The sequence below is a fragment of the Macaca mulatta genome, chromosome 19 (genome assembly GCF_049350105.2).
Source record: "Macaca mulatta isolate MMU2019108-1 chromosome 19, T2T-MMU8v2.0, whole genome shotgun sequence".
Classification (NCBI taxonomy): Eukaryota; Metazoa; Chordata; class Mammalia; order Primates; family Cercopithecidae; genus Macaca; species Macaca mulatta.
In genome coordinates this window covers 66271196-66295325 of record NC_133424.1, presented here as the reverse complement: position 1 = coordinate 66295325, position 24130 = coordinate 66271196, and the positions used below count along the sequence as shown (strand labels likewise).

Genomic DNA, 24130 nt, shown 5'->3' with positions numbered 1-24130 from the left:
GGATCTCGGCTCACTGCAAGCTCCGCCTCCCAGGTTCACGCCATTCTCCTGCCTCAGCCTCCCGAGTAGCTGGGACTATAGGCGCCCGCCACCTCGCCCGGCTAGTTTTTTGTATTTTTTAGTAGAGATGGGGTTTCACCGTGTTAGCCAGGATGGTCTCGATCTCCTGACCTCGTGATCCGCCCGTCTCGGCCTCCCAAAGTGCTGGGATTACAGGCGTGAGCCACTGCGCCCGGCCTTAGTCCTTGACTTTCTTAATAAACTTGCTTTCATTTCACTCCGTGGACTCGCCCTGAGTTCTTTCTTGTCTGAGATCCGAGAACCCTCTCTTGGGGTCTGGACTGGGACCCCTTTCCAATAACAGATCCAAGTTAAAACACGGAGCCCCTCTCTCTTTCATGGGCTGCTGTAGAGATAGGGAATTCTCTTCTGCTCTAGATGTATTGAGATCTAATCGACAAATAAAAATGGAATTATATTTGTGTACAACGTGATGTTTTTATATATTCCATTTTGATTTGTCAATTATACCCCCATAAACCTACAAGTGGGGAACCCTCCTACTAAGTAATTTATTGTGTGCCAAGGAAGAAATTTCACTAATTGTGATGTGATTATCACAATGTAACTAATGGACTTTTCTCTTTCAGATCCACCTTCTGGGACCTTTCCTACTAAATAATTTATTTTGCACCAAGGAAGAAATTTCACTAATTTGACATGATTATCACAATGTAGCTAATGGACCTTTCTGTTTAAGATCCACCTCTGGGAACTTTCCTACTAATGAAGTAATTAATTGTGTACCAAGGAAGAAATTTCACTAATTGTAACGTGATTATCTCAATCTAGCTTATGGACCTTTCTGTTTAGGATCCACCTTCTTAGCAAATTGTAATTACCCAGTGCAGCCTTGTGAACTGTATCCGCCCTTGCTGTGCATTCAATCCATATGGGGTTCTTTAAACATCAGACTCTACCATGGGGACTTCACACATTTCTCCACATGGGCACAAATGGTATTTTTTGTTTGTTTGTTTGTTTGTTTTGAGACAGACTCTCGCTCTGTCGCCCAGGCCAGAGTGCAGTGGCACGATCTCGGCTCATTGCAACCTCCGCCTCCTGGGTTCAAGTGATTCTCCTGCCTCAGCCTCCTGAGTAGCTGCAACTACAGGCACCTGCCACCATTCAGCCATTTTTTTGTATTTTTAGTAGAGACGGAGTTTCGCCGCATTGGCCAGGCTGGTCTCGACCTCCTGGCCTCAAGTGATCCACCTGCCTCAGCCTCCCAAAGTGCTGGGATTACAGGCATGCGCCACTGCGCCTGACCACAAATCGTGTTTAAAGTGCAATAGTTCTTCACCATGTGAGACTGTCTTGTCCATTATAGGAACACATAACTCGACATTGCTAATACTTCCTTTCCCATTGAACACCTGTTGAAGACCCAATTATTGTGAAACAAGAAAAAAAGCCACTACTGGCCTGGCGCGGTGGCTCACGCCTGTAATCCCAGCACTTTGGGAGGCCGAGGCAGGCAGATCATGAGGTCAGGAGATCGAGACCTTCCTGGCTAACACGGTGAAACCCCCTCTCTACTAAAAATACAAAAAATTAGCCGGGTGTGGTGCGGGCGCCTGTAGTCCCAGCTACTCGGGAGGCTGAGGCAGGAGAATGGCGTGAACCCGGGAGGCGGAGCTTGCAGTGAGCTGAGATCATGCCACTGCACTCCAGCCCGGGGGACAGAGCAAGACTCTGTCTCAAAAAAAAAAAAAAAAAAAAAAAAGAGAGAGAGAGAGAAAGAGATTAACCTTGTGGGGAGCTGGCTAGTGGGTACACAGGAAGCCATAGGTATTAATGCTTTAAAATAAAACATTACATTTGCAGAAGTCTTGGCAGAACTTCAGATAAGGTAGGACAGAGCTCAGGCGGGTGGGGCCACGCACAGGATTCATGAGGAAGAAGTTGTCATCGACGGCTTCTTGTTTCCTGAGTCGGTTTGAGAAGGAAACTGCAAGAGTGGGGCAGAGAACCAGAGCGTCAGGGCAAAACCTCCATCTGCACATCCTGGGGAGGAACCGGGCAGCCAGAGAGCTGCGGCCGCCCCAGTCCGGCTCCGCCTTTGAAGTGGTAAAACCCAAGGCGGGGCCTTGGTTCTGGCCCAAGGGACGCTATGACCACAGAATTCCTCTCCCTGCTTTGCCTCGGTGAGTCTCCAGGACTGGGACGAATGGGCTTGGGCTGGTGCGAAAAACTCATGGGGGAGTGGAAGTCCGGGTGGAAACGCGGTGTGTGGAAGTAATGACTTCCACGCGTTGCACACCTGCGGTGGGTGGGTCTGGGCTGGGGGCGTCCCCTGCATGCGTTCTGCCGCCCACATGCAAGCGACCAGGAGGCCGCGCTGCAGACACGGGGAGGCCTTGCTTACTCCGCTGGGAAATGCAGAACTCCGGTGGGGTCTCCAAGTCTGCACTCGCTAAATACCGCAGTATTGCCAGGCATCCTCCGTCGGAATAGAGGAGGGCTGGGCTTAAGGATCTACAGGGTGCAAGGCTGTGGGCAAAAAGACAATTTCCTTTCCTTCCTTCTTTTCTTCTTTCCCTCCCTCCCTCCCTCCTTTCCTTCCTTCCTTCCTTCCTTCCTTCCTTCCTTCCTTCCTTCCTCCCTCCCTCCCTCCTTTCCTTCCTTCCTTCCTTCCTTCCTTCCCTCCCTCCCTCCCTCCCTCCCTCCCTCCCTCCCTCCCTCCCTCCCTCCCTCTCTCTCTCTCTCTCTCTCTCTCTCTCTCTCTCTCTCTGTATTTATTTATTTATGAGACAGAGTCTCACTCTATGGCCCAGGCTGGAGTGCAATGGCGTGATCTCAGCTCACTGCAACCTCCACCTCCCAGGTTCAAGCGATTCTCCTGCCTCAGCCTCCTGAGTAGCTGGGACTACAGGTGCATGCCACCACACCCGGCTAACTTTTCTATTTTAAGTAGAGACAGGGTTTCACCATGTTGGTCATGCTGCTCTCAAGCCCCTGAACTCAGGTGATCCGCCTGCTTCAGCCTCCCAGCGTGCTGGGATTACAGGCATAAGCCACCACGCCTGGCCCCAAGAGAACAATTTTCTGACCAGTCCGATTCTTAGGCTGATTTCAACCATCCTCGAATTGAACCTGATGTATTCAGACAGAGCTCAGACTGTGAAAAGGAAGACCTGGGTTACAGTGTGGGCTTCACTACCTAGGAGCTCTAGGCTTGACCCAGCAGAGCTCCACCTCCCTAAGGCCCCAGTTCCTCCTGGTGCATGGGGGGTGTGGTGGTCATCAATGTGCTTCATTTGCCTCAGTTCCTTCCCCCTTTTCTGGGTGCAGCCCTTCCCTGTGGGGTAATGCTCCTCTCGCACACACATTTGCACCTTAGATGAGCTTTTTTTTTTTGCTTTTTTTTTTTTTTTTTTTGAGACAGAGTCTTGCTTTGTCTCCCAGGCTGGAGTGCAATGGTGTGATCTCGGCTCACTGCAACCTCCACCTCCTGGGTTCAAGCGATTCTCCCACCTCAGCCTCCCGAGAAGCTGGGATTACAGGTGCGCACCACCACGCCTGGCTAATTTTTTGTATTTTTAGTAGAGACAGGGTTTCACCATGTTGGCCAGGCTGGTCTCAAACTCCTGACCTCAGGTGATCCACCCACTTCAACCTCCTAAAGTGTTGGGATTACAGGCGTGAGCCACTACACCCGGCTATTTGTGCCTTAGAGATGACCATCGGGCTCATACCCAAACCTCCAGCTGCTGAGCACAGTAAGCTGGGCAACCAGGAGGCTGACCTCATCCCCCAGTGGCTGCCATACCAAAGTACTACAAGCCTGATGGCTTAAAGCAACTAAAATGCACTCTCTCGCAGTTGGGGAGATGAGAAGTCTGAAACCAAAGTGTTGGCAATGTTGATTCCTTCTGAGGGCTATGAGGGAGAATCTGTTCTATGCCCCTCTTCTAGTGGTGGCTGACAATTCTTAGCATTCTGTTTTTTTTTTTTTTGAGGCAGAGTCTCTGTCTGTCACCCAGGCTAGAGTGCAGTGGCATGATCTCGGCTCACTGCAACCTCCACCTCCCAGGTTCAAGCAATTCTCCTGCCTTAGCCTCCCGAGTAGCCTGGATTACAGGCATGGGCCACCACGCCTGGCTAATTTTTGTATTTTTAGTAGAGACGGGGTTTCACCCTGTTGGCCAGGCTGGTCTCGAACTCCTGACCTCAGGTGATCCACCCCCTCCCCCCAGCCTCCCAAAGTGTTGAGATTGCAGGCTTGAGCCACCGTGCCTGCCCTCTTGGCATTCTTTAACTTGTAGATGCATCACTCAAATTGCTGGCTGTCTTTTTTTTTTTTTTTTTTTCTTTTTAGACAGGGTCTCACTCAGTCACCAGGCTGGAGTGCAGTGGTACCACCATAGCTCACTACAGCCTCAACCTCCTGAGCTCAAGCAATCCTCCCCACAGCCTTCTGAGCTGCTAGAACTACAGGTGCACACCACCATGTTGGACTAATTAAAGTAATTTCTGTTTTAGAGATGGGGTCTTGCTAGATTGCCCAGGCTAGTCTCCAATTCCTGGACTCGAGCAATCCTCCCCACTAGCCTTCTGAGTAGCTAGAACTACAAGTGTGCACCACCATCTTGGGCTAAGTAAAATAATTTCTTTTTTAGAGATGGGGTCTTGCTATATTGCCCAGGCTAGTCTTCAGCTCCTGGGCTCAAGCAATCCTCCCCGTTAGCCTTCTGAGCAGCTACAACTACAGGTGCACACCACCACATTGGGCTAATTAAAATATATATATATTTTTTTTTTGCAGAGATGGGGTCTTTTATATTGCCCAGGCTAGTCTCCAAGTCGTGAGCTCAAGCAATTCTCCTATCTCGGCCTCCCAAAGCACTGTGATTGCAGCTTGGCCTCTCTGCCTCTGTCTTTGCATGGCCACCTTCTTTCTGCGTGTCTCTCTCTCTCTTTCTCTTCTCGTAAGTTATATTGGACTAGATGCCCCGCCTACTCCAGTATGACCTCATCTTAGCTTAACTAATTACATCTGCAAAGATCAGATAATGGTATTTCCAAATAAGGTCACATTCAGAGGTCCTGGGAGTTACAACTTGAGCTTCTCTTTTCAAGAAACGCAAATCAGCTGGGTGTGGTGGCTCACACTTGTAATCTCAGGACTTTGGGAGGCCCAGGTGGGCAGATCTCTCGAGGTCAGGAGTTTGAGATCAGCCTGGCCAACATGGCGAAACCCCATCTCTACTAAAAATACAAAAAATCAGCTGGGCATGGTGGCAGGTGCCTGTAATCCCAGCTACTCGGGAGGCTGAGGCAGGAAAATCGCTGGAACCTGAGAGGCAGAGGTTACAGTGAGCTGAGAGAACACCACAGCACTCCAGCATGGGTGACAGAGGGAGATTCCATGTCAAAAAAAGAAAAAGAATATGGGAATTGGGCTGGTTGCAGGTAGCTCATGCCTGTAATCCCAGCATGTTGGGAGGCCGAGGTGGGAGAATCGCTTGAGCTCAGGTGTTCCAGACCAGCCTGGGCAACACAGTGAGTCCTCATCTCTACAAAAAAAAAAAAAAAAAATTAAAAATTAGCCGGGCCTGGTGGCACATGCCTGTAGTCCCAGTTATTTGGGAGGCTGAGACAGGCAGATCACTTGAGCCCAGGAGGTCGAGGCTGCAGCGAGCTGTGACTGCACTCCAGCACTCCAGCCTGGGCCACAGAGTGAGATCCTATCTCAAAAAGAAAAAGAATATAGGAATCACTGTTTGAACAGACGATGGATGGATAGCAGAGATGAGATGACATGAGTCTAAAAGCGGGATTTGGGGAGGGTCTCAAAAGAGAGCCTGAGTCCTGGGATGCCCTGCCATTCAGAGGCTGTTTCCTACCTGCCAATCCCAGTCAATCTCGCTGCCAACGCAGCCTCGGTCCATCGTGAGGCTCCACCTCATTCCTTTGCGGTGAAGCTTGGTGTGGGGTCACGTTCTGCGTCGGTACCTGCGTCAACAAGGAACCAATGTCCTGAGACTGGCTCTAGAGAAATTCTACCTCAATTCTACCTAACTTCACCCTGAAACAAGCCCCATGACTGACGTCCCATTTTCCACGCAAGTTTATGACGCTCCCTTCCCCGCAGGGAATATAGAGAACAGAACATAGAAGAGAAAGGGGATGATGTAAGTGGAAACCAAAGCTAAAGTGAGGGGAGTACTTGGAACCAGAAGACACGGGGAAGGGGGAGCAGATTCTCTCTATTGGAATTGAGCAAGAAAACCCTCCCCTTTCCACGGGAAAATAACGTTTGCATTATTTAAGTGGCAAGGGTAAAAACTGCAATCAGGTCGGGCACGGTGGCTCATGCCTGTAATCTCAGCACTTTGGGAGGCTGAGGCAGACGGATCACTTGAGGTCAGGAGTTTGAGACCAGCCTGGGCAATATGGTGAAACCCCATCTCAACAACAACAACAACAACAATTAGTTGGGCATCGTGGTGCACACCTGTAGTCCCAGCTACTCTGGAGACTGAGGTACAAGAATCACTTGAACCCAGGGGGTGTAGGAGGTTGCAGTGAGCTGAGATTGCACCACCACACTCCAGCCTGGGTGACACAGCGAGACTCTGTCTCAAAACGAAACAAAGCAAACAAAATACTGCAATCACAGAAAATACAAGAAAAAAGCATAGGTGAATGTTGAACAATTTCTAGATGGTGAAAGAATGATTACTCGTGAAAGCAATTCAATACATCAGGCCAGGTGCGGTAGCTCGTACCTGTAGTCCCAGAACTTTGGGAGTCCGAGGCAGGCGGATCACCTGAGGCCAGGAGTTCAAGATCAGCCTGGCCAATATGGTGAGACTCTTGTCTCTACTAAAAATACAAAAATTAGCCAGGCATGGTGGTGGGCGCCTGTAGTCCCAGCTACTGGGGAGGCTAAGGCAGGAGAATCACTTAAACCTGGGAGGCGGAGGTTGCAGTGAACTGAGATCGTGCCATTGCACTCCAGCCTGGGCAACAGAGTAAGACTACATCTCAAAAAGAAAAAAAAAAAATTTGCTGGAATTTTCTATATACACATAGCTTCTGAATGACAAACAATGGAACAAAAGTAAGAGGTAAGTCTGGGGAGATAGCTGCCAAAAATATATACATACATGTAATACATACATTTAATAGATATATTTATATATGTATTATATGTAATATGTGTACATAGTTAATATATGTATTATGTATAATACATATATACATAATACATATATATATATTAGACCTATAATGAGCTAGTCATTGTTCTCTGCTGGATTTGTACTCAAAGACAAGCACATAATTTTTCTCTCATTGAGATTTCTCTTCCAGGACTGTGTCTGGGCTACGAAGATGAGAAAAAGAATGGTGAGTTTTCTCCCACTTAAACTTTATTTATTCCTGCATCCCACACTTCATGACCTTTTCCTTTAATCGTCTGAATTCTAGACTCAAATTAACTCTGAATTCTTTCCAGAGAAACTGCCCAAGCCCTCCCTCCACGCCTGGCCTAGCTCGGTGGTTGAAGCCCGGAGCAACGTGACCCTGAAGTGTCAGGCTCCTTCCAAGAATGTGACATTCATTCTGCTCAAGGTGAATGACTCTGGGTACAAGCAGGAACAGTTCTTGACAGAAGACGAAGCTGAATTCCACTTCACGGACCTGAAGCTTGAGGATGCTGGGAGCTACTTTTGTGCCTATAAGACAACAGCCTCCTGTGAGGGGTCAGAAAGCAGTGAACACTTGGAGCTGGTGATCACAGGTGAGAAGGTAGCCTCAGATGTGCTACTTGATGCACACATTTCTTCGGTTTTGCTTTGCTTTTTTTTCCTTTTTTTTTTTTTCAAGACAGAGTCTTGCTCTGTCGCCTGGGCTGGAGTGCAGTGGCACAATCTCGGCTCACTGCAACCTCTGCCTCCTGGGTTCAAGCAATTCTTCCTCCCCAGCCTCCCGAGTAGCTGGGACTACAGGCTCCCGCCACCACGCCCGGCTACTTTTTGTGTTTTTAGTAGAGATGGGGTTTCACCGTGTTAGCCAGGATGGTCTCCATCTCCTAACCTCGTGATCCGCCCACCTCGGCCTCCCAAAGTGCTGGGATTATAGGTGTGAGCCACCGAGCCTGGCCTAATTTTTGTATTTTTAATAAAGACGTGGTTGTACCATACTGGTGAGGTTGATCTCAAACTCCTGATCTCAGGTGATCCATCTGCCTTGGCCTCCCAAAGGGCTGGGATTACAAACGTGAACCACCGTGCTCGGCATTTTTTTTTTTTTTTTTTTGAGAGGCAGTCTTGCTCTGTCGCCTAGGCTAGAGTGCAGTGGCATGATCTCAGCTCACTGCAATCTCCGCCTCCTGGGTTCATGTAATTCACCTGCCTCAGCCTCCCGAGTAGCTGAAACTACAGGGGTGCACCACCACACCGGGCTAATTTTTGTATTTTAGTAGAGACAGGGTTTTACCATGTTGGTCAGACTGATCTCGAACTGCTGACCTCAAGTGATCTGCCCATCTCAGCCTCCCAAAGTGCTGGGAGTCACTGCGCTTGGCGGTTTTGTTTTTTTTTTTTGTTTTTTTTTTTGACAGAATCTCGCTCTGTCGCCCAGGCAGGAGTGCAGTGGCATGCACACAATTCACTGCAGCCTCGACCTCCCAGGCTCAAGCAATTTTCCCACATCAGCCTCCCAAGTAGCTGGGAGTACAGGCAAGCACCACCACGCCTGGCTAATTTTTAAAGTATTTGTTGAGACAGGATCTATGTTGCCCAGGCTAGTCTTGAACTCCTGAGCTCAGGTGATCCTCCTGCCTTGGCCTCCCAAAGTGCTGGGATTACAGGCGTGAGTCACCAAAGCCTGCCTGATGCACGTATTTCTTTTCCTGTTGTGGGACGTGGCTGGGGAAGAAGGAACCCAGGAGACAAAAAGATAGATGCAGGCCGGGCACAGCGCGGTGGCTCACGCCTGTAATCCCAGCACTTTGGGAGGCAGAGGTGGGCGGATCACTTGAGGTCAGGAGTTCGAGACCAGTCTGGCCAACATGGTGAAACCTCAACTCTACTAAAAATACAAAAATTAGCTGGGTGTGGTGGTGGGCACCTGTAATCCCAGCTACTAGGGAGGCTGAGGCAGGAGGAGAATCACTTGAACCCAGTAGGCAGAGGTTGTAATGAGCCGAGATTGTGTCACTGCACTCCAGCCTGGATGAAAGAGCAAGACTCCGTCTCAAAAAAAAAAAAAAAAAGGATAGATGCAATACCTTCAGTGTGGAAATGGGAACCCGAACGTGGGGCAAGATTCTCATCAGGGACAGGGATTCTGAGAGGGTCCCAATGATGTGGATGTGGGAGGGTGGTGTAGAATATGGTCAGTTAATAGAAAATTAGGGTACGGTAAGACTGACAAACCAAGCGATGATTGCCATGGAAAAGATGGTCTGTTACAGTTCCCAAGAGGAGGGGGAAGGCTATACTATGGGGGTGGGGGTATGGGGGAAGCACCAGGGTCAATCAGGGGCAGAGGAAGGAGGAACTGTGGGCCAGAGCTTTGATTGTATTTTGTGGGGAGAACAAGATTAGAGTTGGCCAGGTGTGGTGGTTCATGCCTGTAATCCTAGCACTTTGGGAAGCCGAGGAGGGCGGATCACCTGAGGTCAGGAGTGTGACATCAGCCTGGGTAACAAGGCGAAACTCCATCTCTACAAAAATATAATAATTACCTGGGTGTGGTGGTGTGCACTTGTGCTTTCAGCTACTTGGGAGACTGAGGCACGAGAATTGCTTGAACCCGGGAGGCAGAGGCTGCGGTGAGCCAAGATCGTGCCACTGCATTCAAGCCTGGGTAATAGAATGAGAACCTGTCTCAAAAAAAAAAAAAAAAAAAGAACAAAAAAAGAATTGGCTTTGGGGTATAGAGACTGTCCCTGGTTGTCTAGTTCTTGGACCTGGGGTGATTAGGAGAGGACAACTTTCACCTTGAGTGTGAGAGCCTCATAATGAAGGTGGTTGGGAGTGAGGGCTCTGGATCTATTGGCTTGCATTTGAGGGACATATTGAGGACAAGTGGTTTACTGACTCTAGAAATTAACTAACCCTGGGAGGGGTGGTCCCACCAAGGGCAGCAAGGCCCCAAGATGTCAAAGCATCAAATGCAGAAAATGAAAGACATGGTGGTTAATACAGAGAGATGGATGAGATAGTCCCCAAGTGCAGTAGAAAATGGAAAAGCGGGCCCGACACGGTGGCTCACACCTGTAATCCCAGCACTTTGGGAGGCCAAGGTGGGCAGATCACAAGGTCAGGAGATCGAGACCATCCTGGCTAACATGGTGAAACCCCGCCTCTATTAAAAATATGTAAAAAATTAGCCGGGCATGGTGGCGGGCGCCTGTAGTCCCAGCTACTCAGGAGGCTGAGGCAGGAGAATGGCGTGAACCCGGGAGGCGGAGCTTGCAGTGAGCCAAGATCGCGCCACTGCAGTCCAGCCTGGGCGACAGAGCGAGACTCCGTCAAAAAAAAAAAAAAAAAAAAAGAGAGAGAGAGAGAAAGAAAGAGGAAAGAAAATGGAAAAGTCCTAGCCCTTCTCTTTACCTCCATTGCCTTGTTCTCTTCAGGGTCACTCCCAGAACTTTTGCTCTCAGTCAATGTAGACCCTGGGATGACTCCAGGTCTCAGGACATTTTGATGTCTAACTCCATACAATGGAACTGAATGTATTGTAATTGCTCTGCTGAAAATGGGGATCCCAGAACCATTACAAGTCAGGCAAGTAAGAAAAAAACAGACAGATTTCATGCTCTGGAATGTGACAAGTAATGGCAATGGAAACTACAGCTGTGTGTATTACCTGAGTGACTCATCACACTTGGCCTCCTTCCCCAGCAACAAGTTGGAGATCTGGGTGACAGGTGAGCATAGAGTGATAACACTGGCATTTGACATGTATCCAGCATTTTCTATGTTCCTCTCTCCACGACAGGTAACTTGCCTCCACTAACTCATTCAGTCTTCACTTCCTGTGAGGGTGGTTGTGTTACTAATTTTGCTTATAGAGACTAGGTGACCTCCCCGATGTCACAAAGACAATGAGCTTCACAGTTGCTGTTCAGACATAAATGAAAATTTATATTTCTTTATGCCACAGAAGAAAAGCCAGAAAGAGTGTCCAGTGCTCAATGAGGGATGTAGGAATGGCAAATAATGGAGGATGGGGCTAAGAGATCCCATTGTGTGGGAAAATATGGCAGGCATGGTGCAGGCAACTGAAATTAAAAAATGATGAGGACCACAGTGAGAGGATGCACATGGGAGGATTGTAACATAAGTGACTTGAGATCCCAAGGAAGAGGGATAAAGAATAATTTTGCATCACTTTCATCTACCCGTTTATCTACCCACCCATCCATCTATCCATCCACCTACCCATCTATCAACCCACCCACCCATCTACCCACCTACCAACCCATCTACCCTCCCACCCACTCATTCACCCATCCATCCACTCACTTATCCATCTATCCATCAACTCACCCATCCATCCATCCATCCATCCATCCATCCATCCATCCATCCATCCATCCTTCCATCCATCCATCTATCCATCTATCCTTCCATCCACCCATCCATCCTTCCATCCTTCCATCCACCCACACCTTCATCCATTCTCATACCCACCCATCCAACTTTCCACCCACCCTTCCATCCATCCATTCATTCACCCCTTTGTCCATTCATTCACCCTACCACCCATCCATCCATTCATCTATCCATTAATCCATCCAACCACCAACCCTTCCATTCATTCGTCTACCCACCCCTTCATCCATCTATCTACCCACCTACCCATCTATTTACCCAGCCACTCATTTGTCCATCCTTCCACCCACTCATCCACTCATCCACTCTTTCACCCATTCATTCACCCCCCACCCACCTATCCATATATCCATCCATCCATCCATCCATCCATTCATCCATCCATCCATCCATCTATTCATTTATTAGTCACTCAACAATATCTCTCAATTGACTACAGTTGCTTCCAGTAGGTCAATCTGGCCATATCATGGGAAATCCCTGGAGAGACCTTACACTCATCAATGTAGTGCAGAAGTAGCCATGGGTCCACACCAATGACTTAGCCTGGGCTTGGGGCATGATGAGTAACTGAGTACTTAATGTTTCACCTCTGATTTACCCTCTTTCTGAGGCTCTTGATCAGTGATGCTCCAACAAGGTTCTCATCACTTTGATGTTGATTTCAATTGTATTCCCAATAACTTTTTCTTGTAGTCTTAAGAATTTTCATTCCCACACTTTAGCCCTAAAAGCCTGGCGATTATTTGCCATTTCCCAATTATGTTCTCTGGCAGATCATCTACTATTTCCTGATTTCTTCACCTCTATCGCAGCTATACCATTATATCACAAGACAGGCTATAGTATCAATTTAAAGTGGTTGATTTTCCAGGTCAGCCTTCCATATACAATCTGTTTGCTGCTTTACAAATCACTTGATTATACTACTTTTTACTTATTACAAAATGGGCATATAAATGCTTCTATTACAAAAAAAATTTAATGCAAAATACCTGGCACAAAAATAGCTGCCCATTCAGCCTACAAATTCAGATACTTTGGTAGATCCTGAGCATATTGTAGGAACTGAGACAGACCAGGTCTCTGGCCAACAGGAGCTCACATTCTTCTTTGGAAGAAAGAAATAACAGAAAGATATCAGAGTAATTAAAAAACACATTATAGATGGAGAATAACTGTGAGAGGCATTGTATTAGTGATCTATGGCTGCATAACTAATTACCACTAATTTAGCCGCCTGAAACACCTATTTATTACCTCACAGTTGATGTGGGTCAGGAGTCCAGGCACAGCTTAGCTGAGTCCTCTGCTTTGGTTCTCATAAGGATGCAATCAAGTTGTCATCCAGGGCTGGGTTCTCATCTGGAGGCTTGATTGGGGAAGGGTCCATTTCTCCACTCCTGTGGTTGCTAGCAATATCTGGTTCTTTGCAGCTGTAGGATTCATGTTAGACTGATTCTGCAGCACTTGCAAGAAGAGAGATTGAGAGAGGAGAGAGAGAGAGAGCAAATGCCCTAGCAAACAGAGTTTTATGTAATGTAGCATAATCAAGAGCATAACATCCCATCACCTTTGCCATATCTATTGGTGAGAAGAAAGTCACAGGTCTCCACACTCAAGGTGAGGGGATTAGACAAGGGCATGAACACCAGAAAGCAGGGCTCCTGAGTCTCCTGAGTGCCCCCTTAAGGTCTATCTGTCACAGGCATGAAATATGAGAATGACCCAACCACATCGATATCTGGAGAAGAGCCCTTCAGGGAGAGAGAGCAGCAAAAGCAAAGTCCCAGAAGTGTGAGTGTTCCTGGAATGATTGAGACACAGAAAGGAGGACAGAGAAAAGAACAGCAGAATAAAAGGTGTGGATAGAAGACAGGGCCTAGAGCATCTAGGGTCTTGTGGGTGTTTGAACTTGTCCTAGAGTCTGCTTTGAAAAAACAGGAACCCACTGATGAAGTTGAACTGGAGAATGGCATGATTTTATTTATATGCTTGAAGGGTCACTGGCTGCTTTTTTTTTTTTTTTTCGAGACAGCTCACTCTGTTGCCCAGGCTGGAGTGCAATGGTGCAATCACAGCTCACTGCAGCATTGACCTCCCAGGCCCAGGTAATCCTCCCACCTCAGCCTCCCAAGCAGCTGAGATTACAGGCACATGCCATCATGCCTGGCCTCTGGCTGCTTTTGGAAAATAAGGGATCAGATGTGGTAAGAGTTGGTGCATTTCAGGCAATATGACTTTTTAAATTTAAAAAATCAAATTGACAAATGAAGATTGTATATATTCAAGATATACAATCTGATGATTTGATCCATCTGTACATTATGTAATGATGATCACAGTCAGATTAATTAGCACATCCATTGCCACCATGCTGTGCACCTGAACTTCTTCATCTTAGAACTGGAACTTTAGGGCTGGTCATGGTGGCTCACGCCTGTAATCCCAGCACTTTGGGGGGCCGAGGCAGGTGGATCACGAGGTCAGGAGATCAAGACCATCCTGGCTAACATGGTGAAACCCTGTCTCTACTAAAAATACAAAAAATTACCCGGGCGTGGTGGCGGGCGCCTATAGTCACAGCTACTCAGGAGGCTGAGGCAGGAGAATGGCGTGAACCCGGGAGGCGGAGCTTGCAGTGAGCCAAGATCGAGCCACTACACTCCAGCCTGGGCGACACAGCCAGACTCTGTCTCAAAAAAAAAAAAAAAAAAAAGAACTGGAAATTTATACCTTTCATCAACATCTCCCCATACATTATGTTAAACAAAATAAGCCAGACTCAGAAAGACAAATTCTGCATGATCTCACTCACATGTGTGGCCTGAAAAAGCCAAACTCACAGAAGCAGAGAGTCTACTGGTGGTTGCCAGGGACTGGTGAGTAGGTGATACTTTATTTATTTTTATTTATTTATTTATTTTGAGACGGAGTCTCGCTCTGTCACCCAGGCTGGAGTGTAGTGGTGCGATCTCAGCTCACTGCAAGCTCGGCCTCCCAGGTTCACACCATTCTCCTGCCTCAGCCTCCCAAGTAGCTGGGACTACAGGCGCCCGCCACCATGCCCGGCTAATTTTTGTATTTTTAGTAGAGACAGGGTTTTACCATGTTATCCAGGATGGTCTCAATCTCTTTACCTCGTGATCTGCCTGCCTCGGCCTCCCAAAGTGCTGGGATTACAGGCCTGAGCCACCGTACCTGGCTGAGTAGGTGATATTTTAACTTAGACTAAATGGTGCCACTGGGGAGATAGAAATATAGGCCGAGTGCAGTGGCTCATGCCTGGAATCCCAGCATTTTGAGTGGCCAAGGCAGGTTGATCACTTGAGGCCAGGAGTTTGAGACCAGCCTGGCCAACATGGTGAAACTCTGTCTCTACTAAAAATACAAAAATTAGCAGGGTGTGGTGGCAGGTGCCTGTAATCCCAGCTACTTGGAAGGCTGAGGCAGGAGAATCTCTTAAACCCAGGAGGCGGAGGTTGCTGTGGGCTGAGATCATGTCACTGTACTCCAGCCTGGGTGACAATGCAAGACTCAAAAAAAAAAAAAAAAAGAAAGAAAGAAATAAAGAATTTGGGTGAATGGCGTTCTTTGTCAAGATAAAGACGACTGGCAAGGAATCATACTGGAGGGGGCGTTAGCAGTGTCATTCATAAATACTAGCAAACTCCATGAGTATTAGGAAGAGTAATCTGAGGCTCTGTCCATGCTCTGAGGACTCAGGAAGCACCTAGGGAATGGAGAAGCCATTCTCTTTTCTGCTTCCCAAAGAAGACAGGAAGTCTATAAGTAGGACGAGAGGACTCCTGCCCCCAAGGTTCCTATGTGATTAGCATAATTCCTTTTCTTCCCTCCTATTTTCCAGATAAACACGATGAACTTGAAGCTCCCTCAATGAAAACAGGTAAGATAATTAGAAAGGAGATTTTTTTCCAATTAGATCTGCTTCATAAGACGCTGGATCACCTTTGCTTAAAGTGCACAGGAGAACTTTATTTTTATTATTTATTTATTTATTTATTTATTTTTTGAGATGGAGACTCGCTCTGTCACCCAGGCTGGAGTGCAGTGGTGCAGTCTCAGCTCACTGCAACCTTTGCCTCCCGGGTTCAGGCGCGTCTCCTGCCTTAGCCTCCCGAGTAGCTGGGACTACAGGCACACACCACCATGCCCAGCTAATTTTTGTATTTTTAGTAGAGATATTCCTCCTGAATAACTGGGATTACAGGCACCCACCACTAAACCCAGCTCTTTTTTTTTTTTTTTTTTTTTAGTAGAGATGGAGTTTCACCATGTTGGCCAGGCTGGTATCAAACTCCTGACCTCAAGCAATTCCCCTGCCTTGGCCTCTCAAAATGTTGGGATTACAGGTGTGAGCCACCGCACCCGGCCTACAAGAAGAACTTTAATGGCCATTTTCTCAATGTTATTGGGGAAACTGCTGTGTTTTCGGGGGTGGGGCATGAGGGGAGATAACCTCTCAAGTGCTTCCAGTTTCTGAAGAAGTTGGTGTGTAAAACAGCAGAGTGCGTTGTTTGCCATATTACGTGATGAAAAACTAGGGTGGGATTTGGGGAATAATGGGGGTGAATTTTTGGGTGACCCATTTGGGGAGTAGGACCAGGACCTACGCAGAGTAGGTACTTCAGGAATATGTATAATCAAGAGTTTGTTATAACTCTAAAATTCTCAACCATAGGTGAATATTGAATTTTTCCCCCTAATGTTGCTTATTCATTAACAATTGACTAAGATTCTGTCCTCAGAGGTTCTCATAAAAATTAGAGCTCCCGAGGTGCGGTGGCTCACGCCTATAATCCCAGCACTTTGGGAGGCCGAGGTGGGCAGATCACCTGAGGTCAGGAGTTCGAGACCAGCCTGGCCAACATGGTGAAACCCTGTCTCTACTAAAAATACAAAAATTTGCCAGGCATTGTGGTGGGCGCCTGTATTCCCAGCTACTCAAGTGACTGAAGCAGGAGAATTGCTTGAACCTGGGAGGTAGAGGTTGCAGTGAGCCGAGTGAGACTCTGTCTAAAAAAAAAAAAAAAATTAAAAGTTAGAGCTTTTGGCAGCATTCGGCTGAAACAGAAGCTCATCCAGACTTTAAGGGCCAAATTCAGAATATAAATTGGCATCTAGATGCTTAATCATCCTTCCTTTCAGCAAGTCACAATCTTCCTGCAACCTACTCCAAAGAGCCAAAGTTGCTGAAAGTTGTTGCTAGCAGTCTGTGCTGGTATAATCGGTTTTTGAAAAGGTATCTTCCAAAGTGTTCTTGCAAGATAACTATTTGAAATGTTTTTATTCCATGATACTAGGCTTGGGAAATGACTGCTACCCTAGGACTGTGAACACAATCACGTCAGGAATGTTTTCTAAGAAAGATATGAAATCTAATGGGAGAGAGGAACACACAAGTATCAGAAAGGAGGTGGGAGATCTAGTGAGGTGTGAGGGGGAGGAGGAAGAGAAACTTTTCTATTTTGAGCTCTTGTGTCATTTATTTTCCTTCTTTTTTTATTGATATATAATTCACATTCCAAAAATTCACCCTTGTAAAGTGTGCAATTCACTGGCATTTTGTATATTCACAAGGTAGTATAACCATCACCACTACATAATTCCAGACCATTCTCATCACCCTGAAAGAAAATCTTGTACCCATTAAGCAGTCACTCCTCATTTCCCACTCTCCCACCAGGCCCTGCCAACCATTCATATGCTTCTTTGTGTCTATGATTTCGTCTATTCTGGACATTTTGTGTAAATGGATTCATATACTATGTGGTCCTTTGTGACTACCTCCTTTCACTTTAGCGTGATGTTTTCAAAGTTTATCCATACTATAGCATGTATCAATGTTTCATTTCTTGTCATGGTGAAAAGCATCATACTGTATGGACAGACCACATTTTGCTTATCCATTCCTTTTTTTTTTTCTTTGAGATGGAGTCTTGCTCTGTCGCCCAGGCTGGAGTGCAGTGGCATGATCTCAGCTCACTGCAACCTCCGCCTCCTAGGTTCAAATGATTCTTCTGCCTCATCCTCCTGAGTAGCTGGAACTACAGGCGCCCGCCACCATGCCCAACTAATTTTTGTATTTTAGTAGAGAAGGGGTTTCACCATGTTGGTCAGACTGGTCTCAAACTCCTGACCTCAAGTGATCCACTTGCCTTGGCTTCCCAAAGTGCTGGGATTACAGACTTGAGCTACTGCGCCTGGCCTCATTCTTCTTTTGATGGACATTTGTGTTGTCTGCACCTCTTGGCTAAAGTGAGTAATGGTGCTTGAACATTGTGGTAGGAGTATCTGTTTGCCTCCCTGCTGTAAATTATCTTGGGTATGTACCTAGAAGTGGATTTGCTAGGACATATGGTGACTATTATGTTCAACTTTTTGAGGAACTGCCAAATCATTTTCCATTATGGCTGTCTCATGTTATATTCCTTCCAGTAATCTATGTGGGTTCCAATATCTCCACATCCTTGTCAACACTTACTTTTCTTTTTTTAAATTATAGCCATCCCAGTGGGTATTATATAATTTCTTAAAATTTATTTTTTGAGTTCAAATTTGTATCACCACAATTCTAAACAGAATAAAATATCTTTGCCGGGTGCAGTGGCTCACGTCTGTAATCCCAGGACTTCAGGAAGATGAGGCAGGAGGATCACTTGAGCCCAGGGGTTCAAGACCAGCCAGGGCAACCTAGTGAGATCCCATCTCTACAAAAAATACAAAAATTAGCCAGGCATGGTGGTGTGCGCCAAGATTGAGCCACTGCACTCCAGCCAGGGTGACAGAGTAAGACTCTGTCTCAAAAAAAAAAAAAATAAAGAATTGTTGCTTTTGAGGGGTCCTCTGATTCAGCTCCACCAGAAGCAGGCCCTTAGAAAGCATTAGTGTGAAAGTGACATTTTATTTTATTTTATTATTTATTTATTTTTGAGACAGAATTTCGCTCTTGTTGCCCAGGCTGGAGTGCAGTGGCATGATCTTGGCTCACTGCAACCTCCGCCTCCCGGGTTCAAGCGATTCTCCTGCCTCAGCCTCCCGAGTAGCTGGGATTACAGGCGTGCACCACCACGCCTGGCTAATTTTGTATTTTTAGTAGAGATGGGGTTTCTCTGTGTTGGTCAGGCTGGTCTCGAACTCCCGACCTCAGGTGATCTGCCCACCTTGGCCTCCCACAGTGCTGAGATTACAGGAGTGAGCCACCACGCCCGGCGTGAAAATGACATTTTAGGGAGTGGGGAAGAAGGGCCGGGAGGAAAAGAGATTAAACAAGAGTGGGATATCCGTGTCCCTCAGATGGTATCTTTGGCTCAATCCTGCAGAAAAGCAGCGGAGACAGGGAAGGTCAAACACCAGAGGCTAGGGAGCTGGGGTCTTCACAGCAGTCAGTGGCAGTTTGTTCCGGGCATGTAAATTCCAAGGCATTTGGAGCTCTCCCCGGCAGTCCCCCAAAGAAGAGATGCAAATGTTCACTTTGGAAAGGGAAAGAAGCCACAATCTAGAATGCATAAAAATGGGAAAGGGATCTGGGGAACATGGGTTGAGGAACATTGACAGAATCTGTTACAGAGATGGACGTGGGTGGAATATTGGGTGAAAAAAAATCATCATTATACCTACAATCCCATTATCCTACACAATGAGTCAGTTTCTAGACTGAGTGCTTTAAAGCCAGGATTTTTCATCATTACCTAACTCTTCAAGTTAGGTATTATTGGCTCTCTGCCCCCTCCTTATATATATATATATATATTTTTTTTTTTTTTTTTTTTTTTTTTTTTGAGACGGAGTCTCGCTCTGTCCCCCAGACTGGAGTGCAGTGGCCGGATCTCAGCTCACTGCAAGCTCCGCCTCCCGGGTTTACGCTATTCTCCTGCCTCAGCCTCCCGAGTAGCTGGGACTACAGGCGCCAGCCACCTCGCCCGGCTAGTTTTTTGTATTTTTTAGTAGAGACGGGGTTTCACCGTGTTAGCCAGGATGGTCTCGATCTCCTGACCTCGTGATCCGCCCGTCTCGGCCTCCCAAAGTGCTGGGATTACAGGCTTGAGCCACCGCGCCCGGCCCCCCTCCTTATATTTAACCAAAAAATAATGTATTCCAGAAAGGGAAGGGAACATTTACAAAGTCAGGAGATGGGAGACCTACTACTAGAACTCAAGTTTGTCTTGTTTCAAACTCTCCACTCCTTTTGCTGCTCCCTGATGATCAGCTCAGAAAGAGCCTTATTTCAGGAAGGGGGATAAATAGATAATTAGATATGATAGACAGATGATAGGTAAGTAGGTAGATACATAGACAACTAGACATGATAGATAAGATAGATACATAGATGATAGGTAGGTAGCTAGATATGATAGATGGATTAGAGAGACAGGTGATAGGTAAGTAGGTAGATAGATAAATAGATAATAGGTAAGTAGGTAGGTAGATACAGATGATTAGCTAGCTAGCTAGATGATAGATAACTAGATATAGTAGATAAAATACATAGATGTAGATCTATCATCTACAGATCCCTGTCGTTCTGGTGTCTCGGAGAATCATATCTCCTTCAGAGAGCCCCACCCCTCCCCACTCTAAACGCCTTCCATGCCCATGTCACTGCTGTTCGTTACCTGGCGTCAACGAGCTCATTGGAGTGTGTTTGAAGTTGGCTGGGCACGGTGATCTGTACTCCCAGCTACCCTGGAGGCCGAGTGAGGAGGACCACTTGAGCCCAGGAATTCGAGTATGATTGCACCACTGCACTCCAGCCTGGGCAACAGAGTGAGACTCTGTCTCTTTAAAAAAAAAAAAAAGAAAAAGAAATGTGTTTGAAGTGAAGAGCTGAGATCATGTCTGTGTTAGCCAGGGTTTTCCAGAAAAAACAGAACCAATAGAATATATATATATAAGCTGGGTGTGGTGGTTTACGCCTGTAATCCCAGCACTTTGGGAGGTCGACGTGGGTGGATTACCTGAGGTCAGGAGTTCAAGACCAGCCTGGTCAACATGGCGAAACCCCGTCTCTACTAAAAATACAAAAATCAGTCGGGCGTGGTGGTGGGCATCTGTAATCCCAGCTACTCAGGAGGCTGAGGCAGGAGAATTGCTTGAACCCGGGAGGCGGAGCTTGCAGCGAGCCAAGATTGCACCACTGCACTCCAGCCTGGACGACAAGAGTGAAACTTTGTCTCAAAAAACAAACAAACAAAAAAACCCACATACACGTGTGTGTATATATATATATATATATATAGAGAGAGAGAGAGAGAGAGAGAGATTTATTTTAATGGATTGGTTCATGTGATTGTCGGGGGCTGGTAAGTCTGAAACCTGCAAGGCAGGCAGGAGATCCAGGGGAGACTTGATATTGCAGCCTGAGTCTGGAGGCCGAATTCCTTCCACCTTGGGGTACCTCAGTCTTTTCTCTTAAAGCCTTCAACTGATTGGATGAGGCCCACCCATATGACAGTGTGTCATCTGCTTTACTCAAAGTCTATTGGTTGAAATGTCCAGCTCCAAGGCGGGAGATCCAGGCTTGGAAGCCAGGCTGTCTGTCTGGCTCCTCTTAGCATTTCTGCTCACCCCTATCAGTGCATTTCAAACAGTGATTACACGGACAGACGTGGTGGCTCACACCTGTAATCCCAGCACTTTGGGAGGCCAAGGCGGGAGGATCACTTGAAGTCAGGAGTTTGAAACCAACCTGGCCAATGTAGTGAAACCCCGTCTCCACTAAATATACAAAAATTAGCTGGGCATGATGGTGCACACCCGTAATCCCAGCTACTCAGGAGACTGAGTCAGGAGAATTGTTTGAACCAGAGAGGTGGAGGTTGCAGTGAGCCAAGATTACACTCCAGCCTGGGTGACAGAGCGCGGCTCCGTCTCAAAAAAAAAAAAAAAAAAAAAAAAAAAATATATATATATATATACACACACACATACACACACACACACACATACACACGTATGTAAAGCACTGGCTCACAATAAATGATCAATTTCATTGCTATGCACCGAACATTCCCTGGGAATTTCCTATGCGCCAAGCAGTGTTCCAGCCCTCTCTATAGGTACTGACCCACCAGCCAACAAAATAGGTACTGCTGCTACACTCACTTTACAGATGGGGAAACAGAAGCTTGGAGAAGATTAAGGAAATTCCCCAAAGCAATAGGAAGTTTCAGCTCCAAGGTGGGAGATCCAGGCTTGGAAGCCGGGCCGTCTGTCTGGCTCCTCTTAGCTTTTCTGCTCACCCCTATCGGTGGATTTCAGGAGCCAGGCTGATTCCCTGACCTGCTCTTCCCCCTCCAGACACCAGAACCATCTTTGTCGCCATCTTCAGCTGCATCTCCATCCTTCTTCTCTTCCTCTCAGTCTTCATCATCTACAGATGCAGCCAGCACGGTGAGCTCAGAGAACGCAAAGGGAGGGAGGGGGAGTGAAGGATTTTCTCAGTAGGTAAATTCCTCCTGCATTTTTTGTAGGTTCGTCACCTGAAGAATCCACCAAAAGGTAGATGCTTGGCATAGCTCATGCTCCCCTTAATTCCCATGTCATTCTCCAGGGAACCCATTGGCACATTCGGGATTGGTACCCTGAGCTCCCACCCCAGCCCATTCTGTGACCTCCCTCCACTCCCCTCCTCTCCCCTCCACTGCCCTCACCCTCTCCCCGAAATCTTCACATCCCATCCTTTCACGTGTCTCTCTCTCTCTCAGAATCAGCCATTCCAAACTTTCGGAGCAGGTGGCTGCTGGTAAGGGACAGGGAAAATGTAAGGGAATCACCGGATAGAAAGACTAAGTTCTGACTCCTACAGCTGAAAACTGATTTTCTTTTTTTTCTCTCTCACTCAGAGGCAGATTTATCCAGGATGGAAAGGGTATCTGTCTCGGTGAGTCCTCCCGCTTAGGAGTCCCACAAGAGCTCCCTCACCACAACGGGCTGGTCGTGTCTGCCTCCTGGTTAAGCCCATACAGAAACGTCTACTATTTATCACCCGTGTGGTCTTAGATAACTCCCCAAAGGGGAACCAAAATCTCTATTTAAAAGGCATATGCACCGGGCCGGGTGCGGTGGCTCACGCCTGTAATCCCAGCACTTTGGGAGGCCGAGGCAGGCAGATCACAAGGTCAGGAGATCGAGACCACCCTGGCTAACACAGTGAAACCTCATCTCTACTAAAGATACAAAAAATTAGCTGGGCGTGGTGGCGGGCGCCTGTAATCCCAGCTGCTTGGATTCCGAGCCAGGAAAATGACTTGAACCCGGGAGGCGGAGGTTACAGTGAGCCGAGATCACGGCACTGCACTCCAGCCTGGGCAACAGAGCGAGATTCTGTCTCAAATAAATAAAAAAATAAAAAATAAAAAAAATAAAAGTCTTACGCCAATCCATTGATGTCACACACATAAAGGGCTATAAAAACAGAAAAGAAAAAGAAATGCATGTGGTGTGACCGAGGACCTGGATTTTGAATTTAATTGTAATTAATTTAAATGTCAATAGCCACGTGTAGCTAGTGGCTGCCATATTGACCACTCAGTTCTAATATTCATCTATTTTCTCCAAAGACGGCAGACCCCCAAGGAGTGACGTATGCTGAGCTAAACATCAATGCCCTGTCTGAGGCAGCTTCTGACACCACCCAGGAGCCCCCAGAATCTCATGAATATGCGGCAGTGAAAGTGTAGCAAGAAGACAGCCCGGGCCACTAAAGGAGGGGGGATCGTGCTGGCCAAGGTTATCAGAAACGTGGAGATGCGGATGACTCTGTGTCCCTTGCTCCTCATCCGTATCAATAAAATTAAGTTTCTCATCTTAAAAAGAAATCTGACTTATTTATGGATTATTCATGCCCAAGGACCCCACCATACTCTTTCTACCCCGCATTTCCTCCTAGAACAATTCAAGGAAATAATAAATAATTATTGATCAGCTATCCAGCAAAGAATGTAAGAATTATGGAGCATCTCCTGGAAGCACAACAAGCGAAAAAGAAAATGGCCAGGCTCATGCCTGTCATCCCGGCACTTTGGGAGGCCGAGGCGGGTGGATCATCTGAGGTCAGAGTTCATGACCAGCCTGACCAACATGGTGAAATCCCATCTCTACTAAAAATACAAAATTAGCGGGACATGGTGGTGGGCGCCCGTAATCCCAGCTACTTGGGAGGCTGAGGCAAGAGAATCGCTTGAACCCAGGAGGCAGAGGTTGCAGTGAGCTGAGATGACACCATTGCACTCCAACCTGGGCAACAGAGTGAGATCCATCTCAAAAAACAAACACGCCCAGACCTGCAAACTCCTAGACCAGAGGACAGAAAATAAAAGGACCAGAGAGTAACATTCCCAGCTTTGTGGGCTGTAGGATCTCTGCTGAGACTACCCCATTCTGCTGTTGTACCATGAAAGCAGCCATCGTTGATATGTAAACAAGTAGATGTGGCGGTGTTCGAATAAAACTTTATTTACAACCTCATGTTC

The 24130-nt window shown here is 47.0% G+C and overlaps 2 protein-coding genes across 47 annotated transcripts in view; one reads left to right on the top strand and one right to left on the bottom strand.

The window, feature by feature from the left end:
* The window catches only part of NDUFA3 (NADH:ubiquinone oxidoreductase subunit A3), a 427160-nt gene that overhangs the window by 40168 nt on the left and 362862 nt on the right, over window positions 1-24130 (bottom strand). The window contains exon 1 of one of the 44 annotated variants that reach the window (XM_077981783.1): window positions 19719-19722. The exons of 41 other annotated variants lie outside the window; for them this stretch is intronic. The gene's annotated coding sequence lies outside the window, so the exon portion shown is untranslated. Of the gene's footprint in view, window positions 1-4251; window positions 4257-19458; window positions 19463-19718; window positions 19723-24130 lie in introns of those variants that run through there. 2 more of the 44 variants (XM_077981764.1, XM_077981773.1) reach the window with 2 other exon arrangements.
* VSTM1 (V-set and transmembrane domain containing 1) lies at window positions 1835-24120 on the top strand. 3 transcript variants are annotated; one of them, XM_015124843.3, is made up of 9 exons: window positions 1835-2207; window positions 7381-7416; window positions 7526-7810; window positions 15505-15543; window positions 21957-22049; window positions 22130-22157; window positions 22364-22401; window positions 22502-22539; window positions 23219-24120. In XM_015124843.3, the coding sequence occupies exons 1-9, from the start codon at window positions 2174-2176 to the stop codon at window positions 23336-23338; spliced, it is 711 nt and encodes a 236-aa protein (XP_014980329.3). In that variant the 5' UTR covers window positions 1835-2173; the 3' UTR covers window positions 23339-24120. The 3 variants fall into 3 exon arrangements, with proteins under 3 accessions (XP_014980329.3, XP_077837860.1, XP_077837861.1); XM_077981734.1 differs by lacking the exon at window positions 21957-22049; XM_077981735.1 differs by lacking the exons at window positions 7381-7416; window positions 7526-7810; window positions 15505-15543.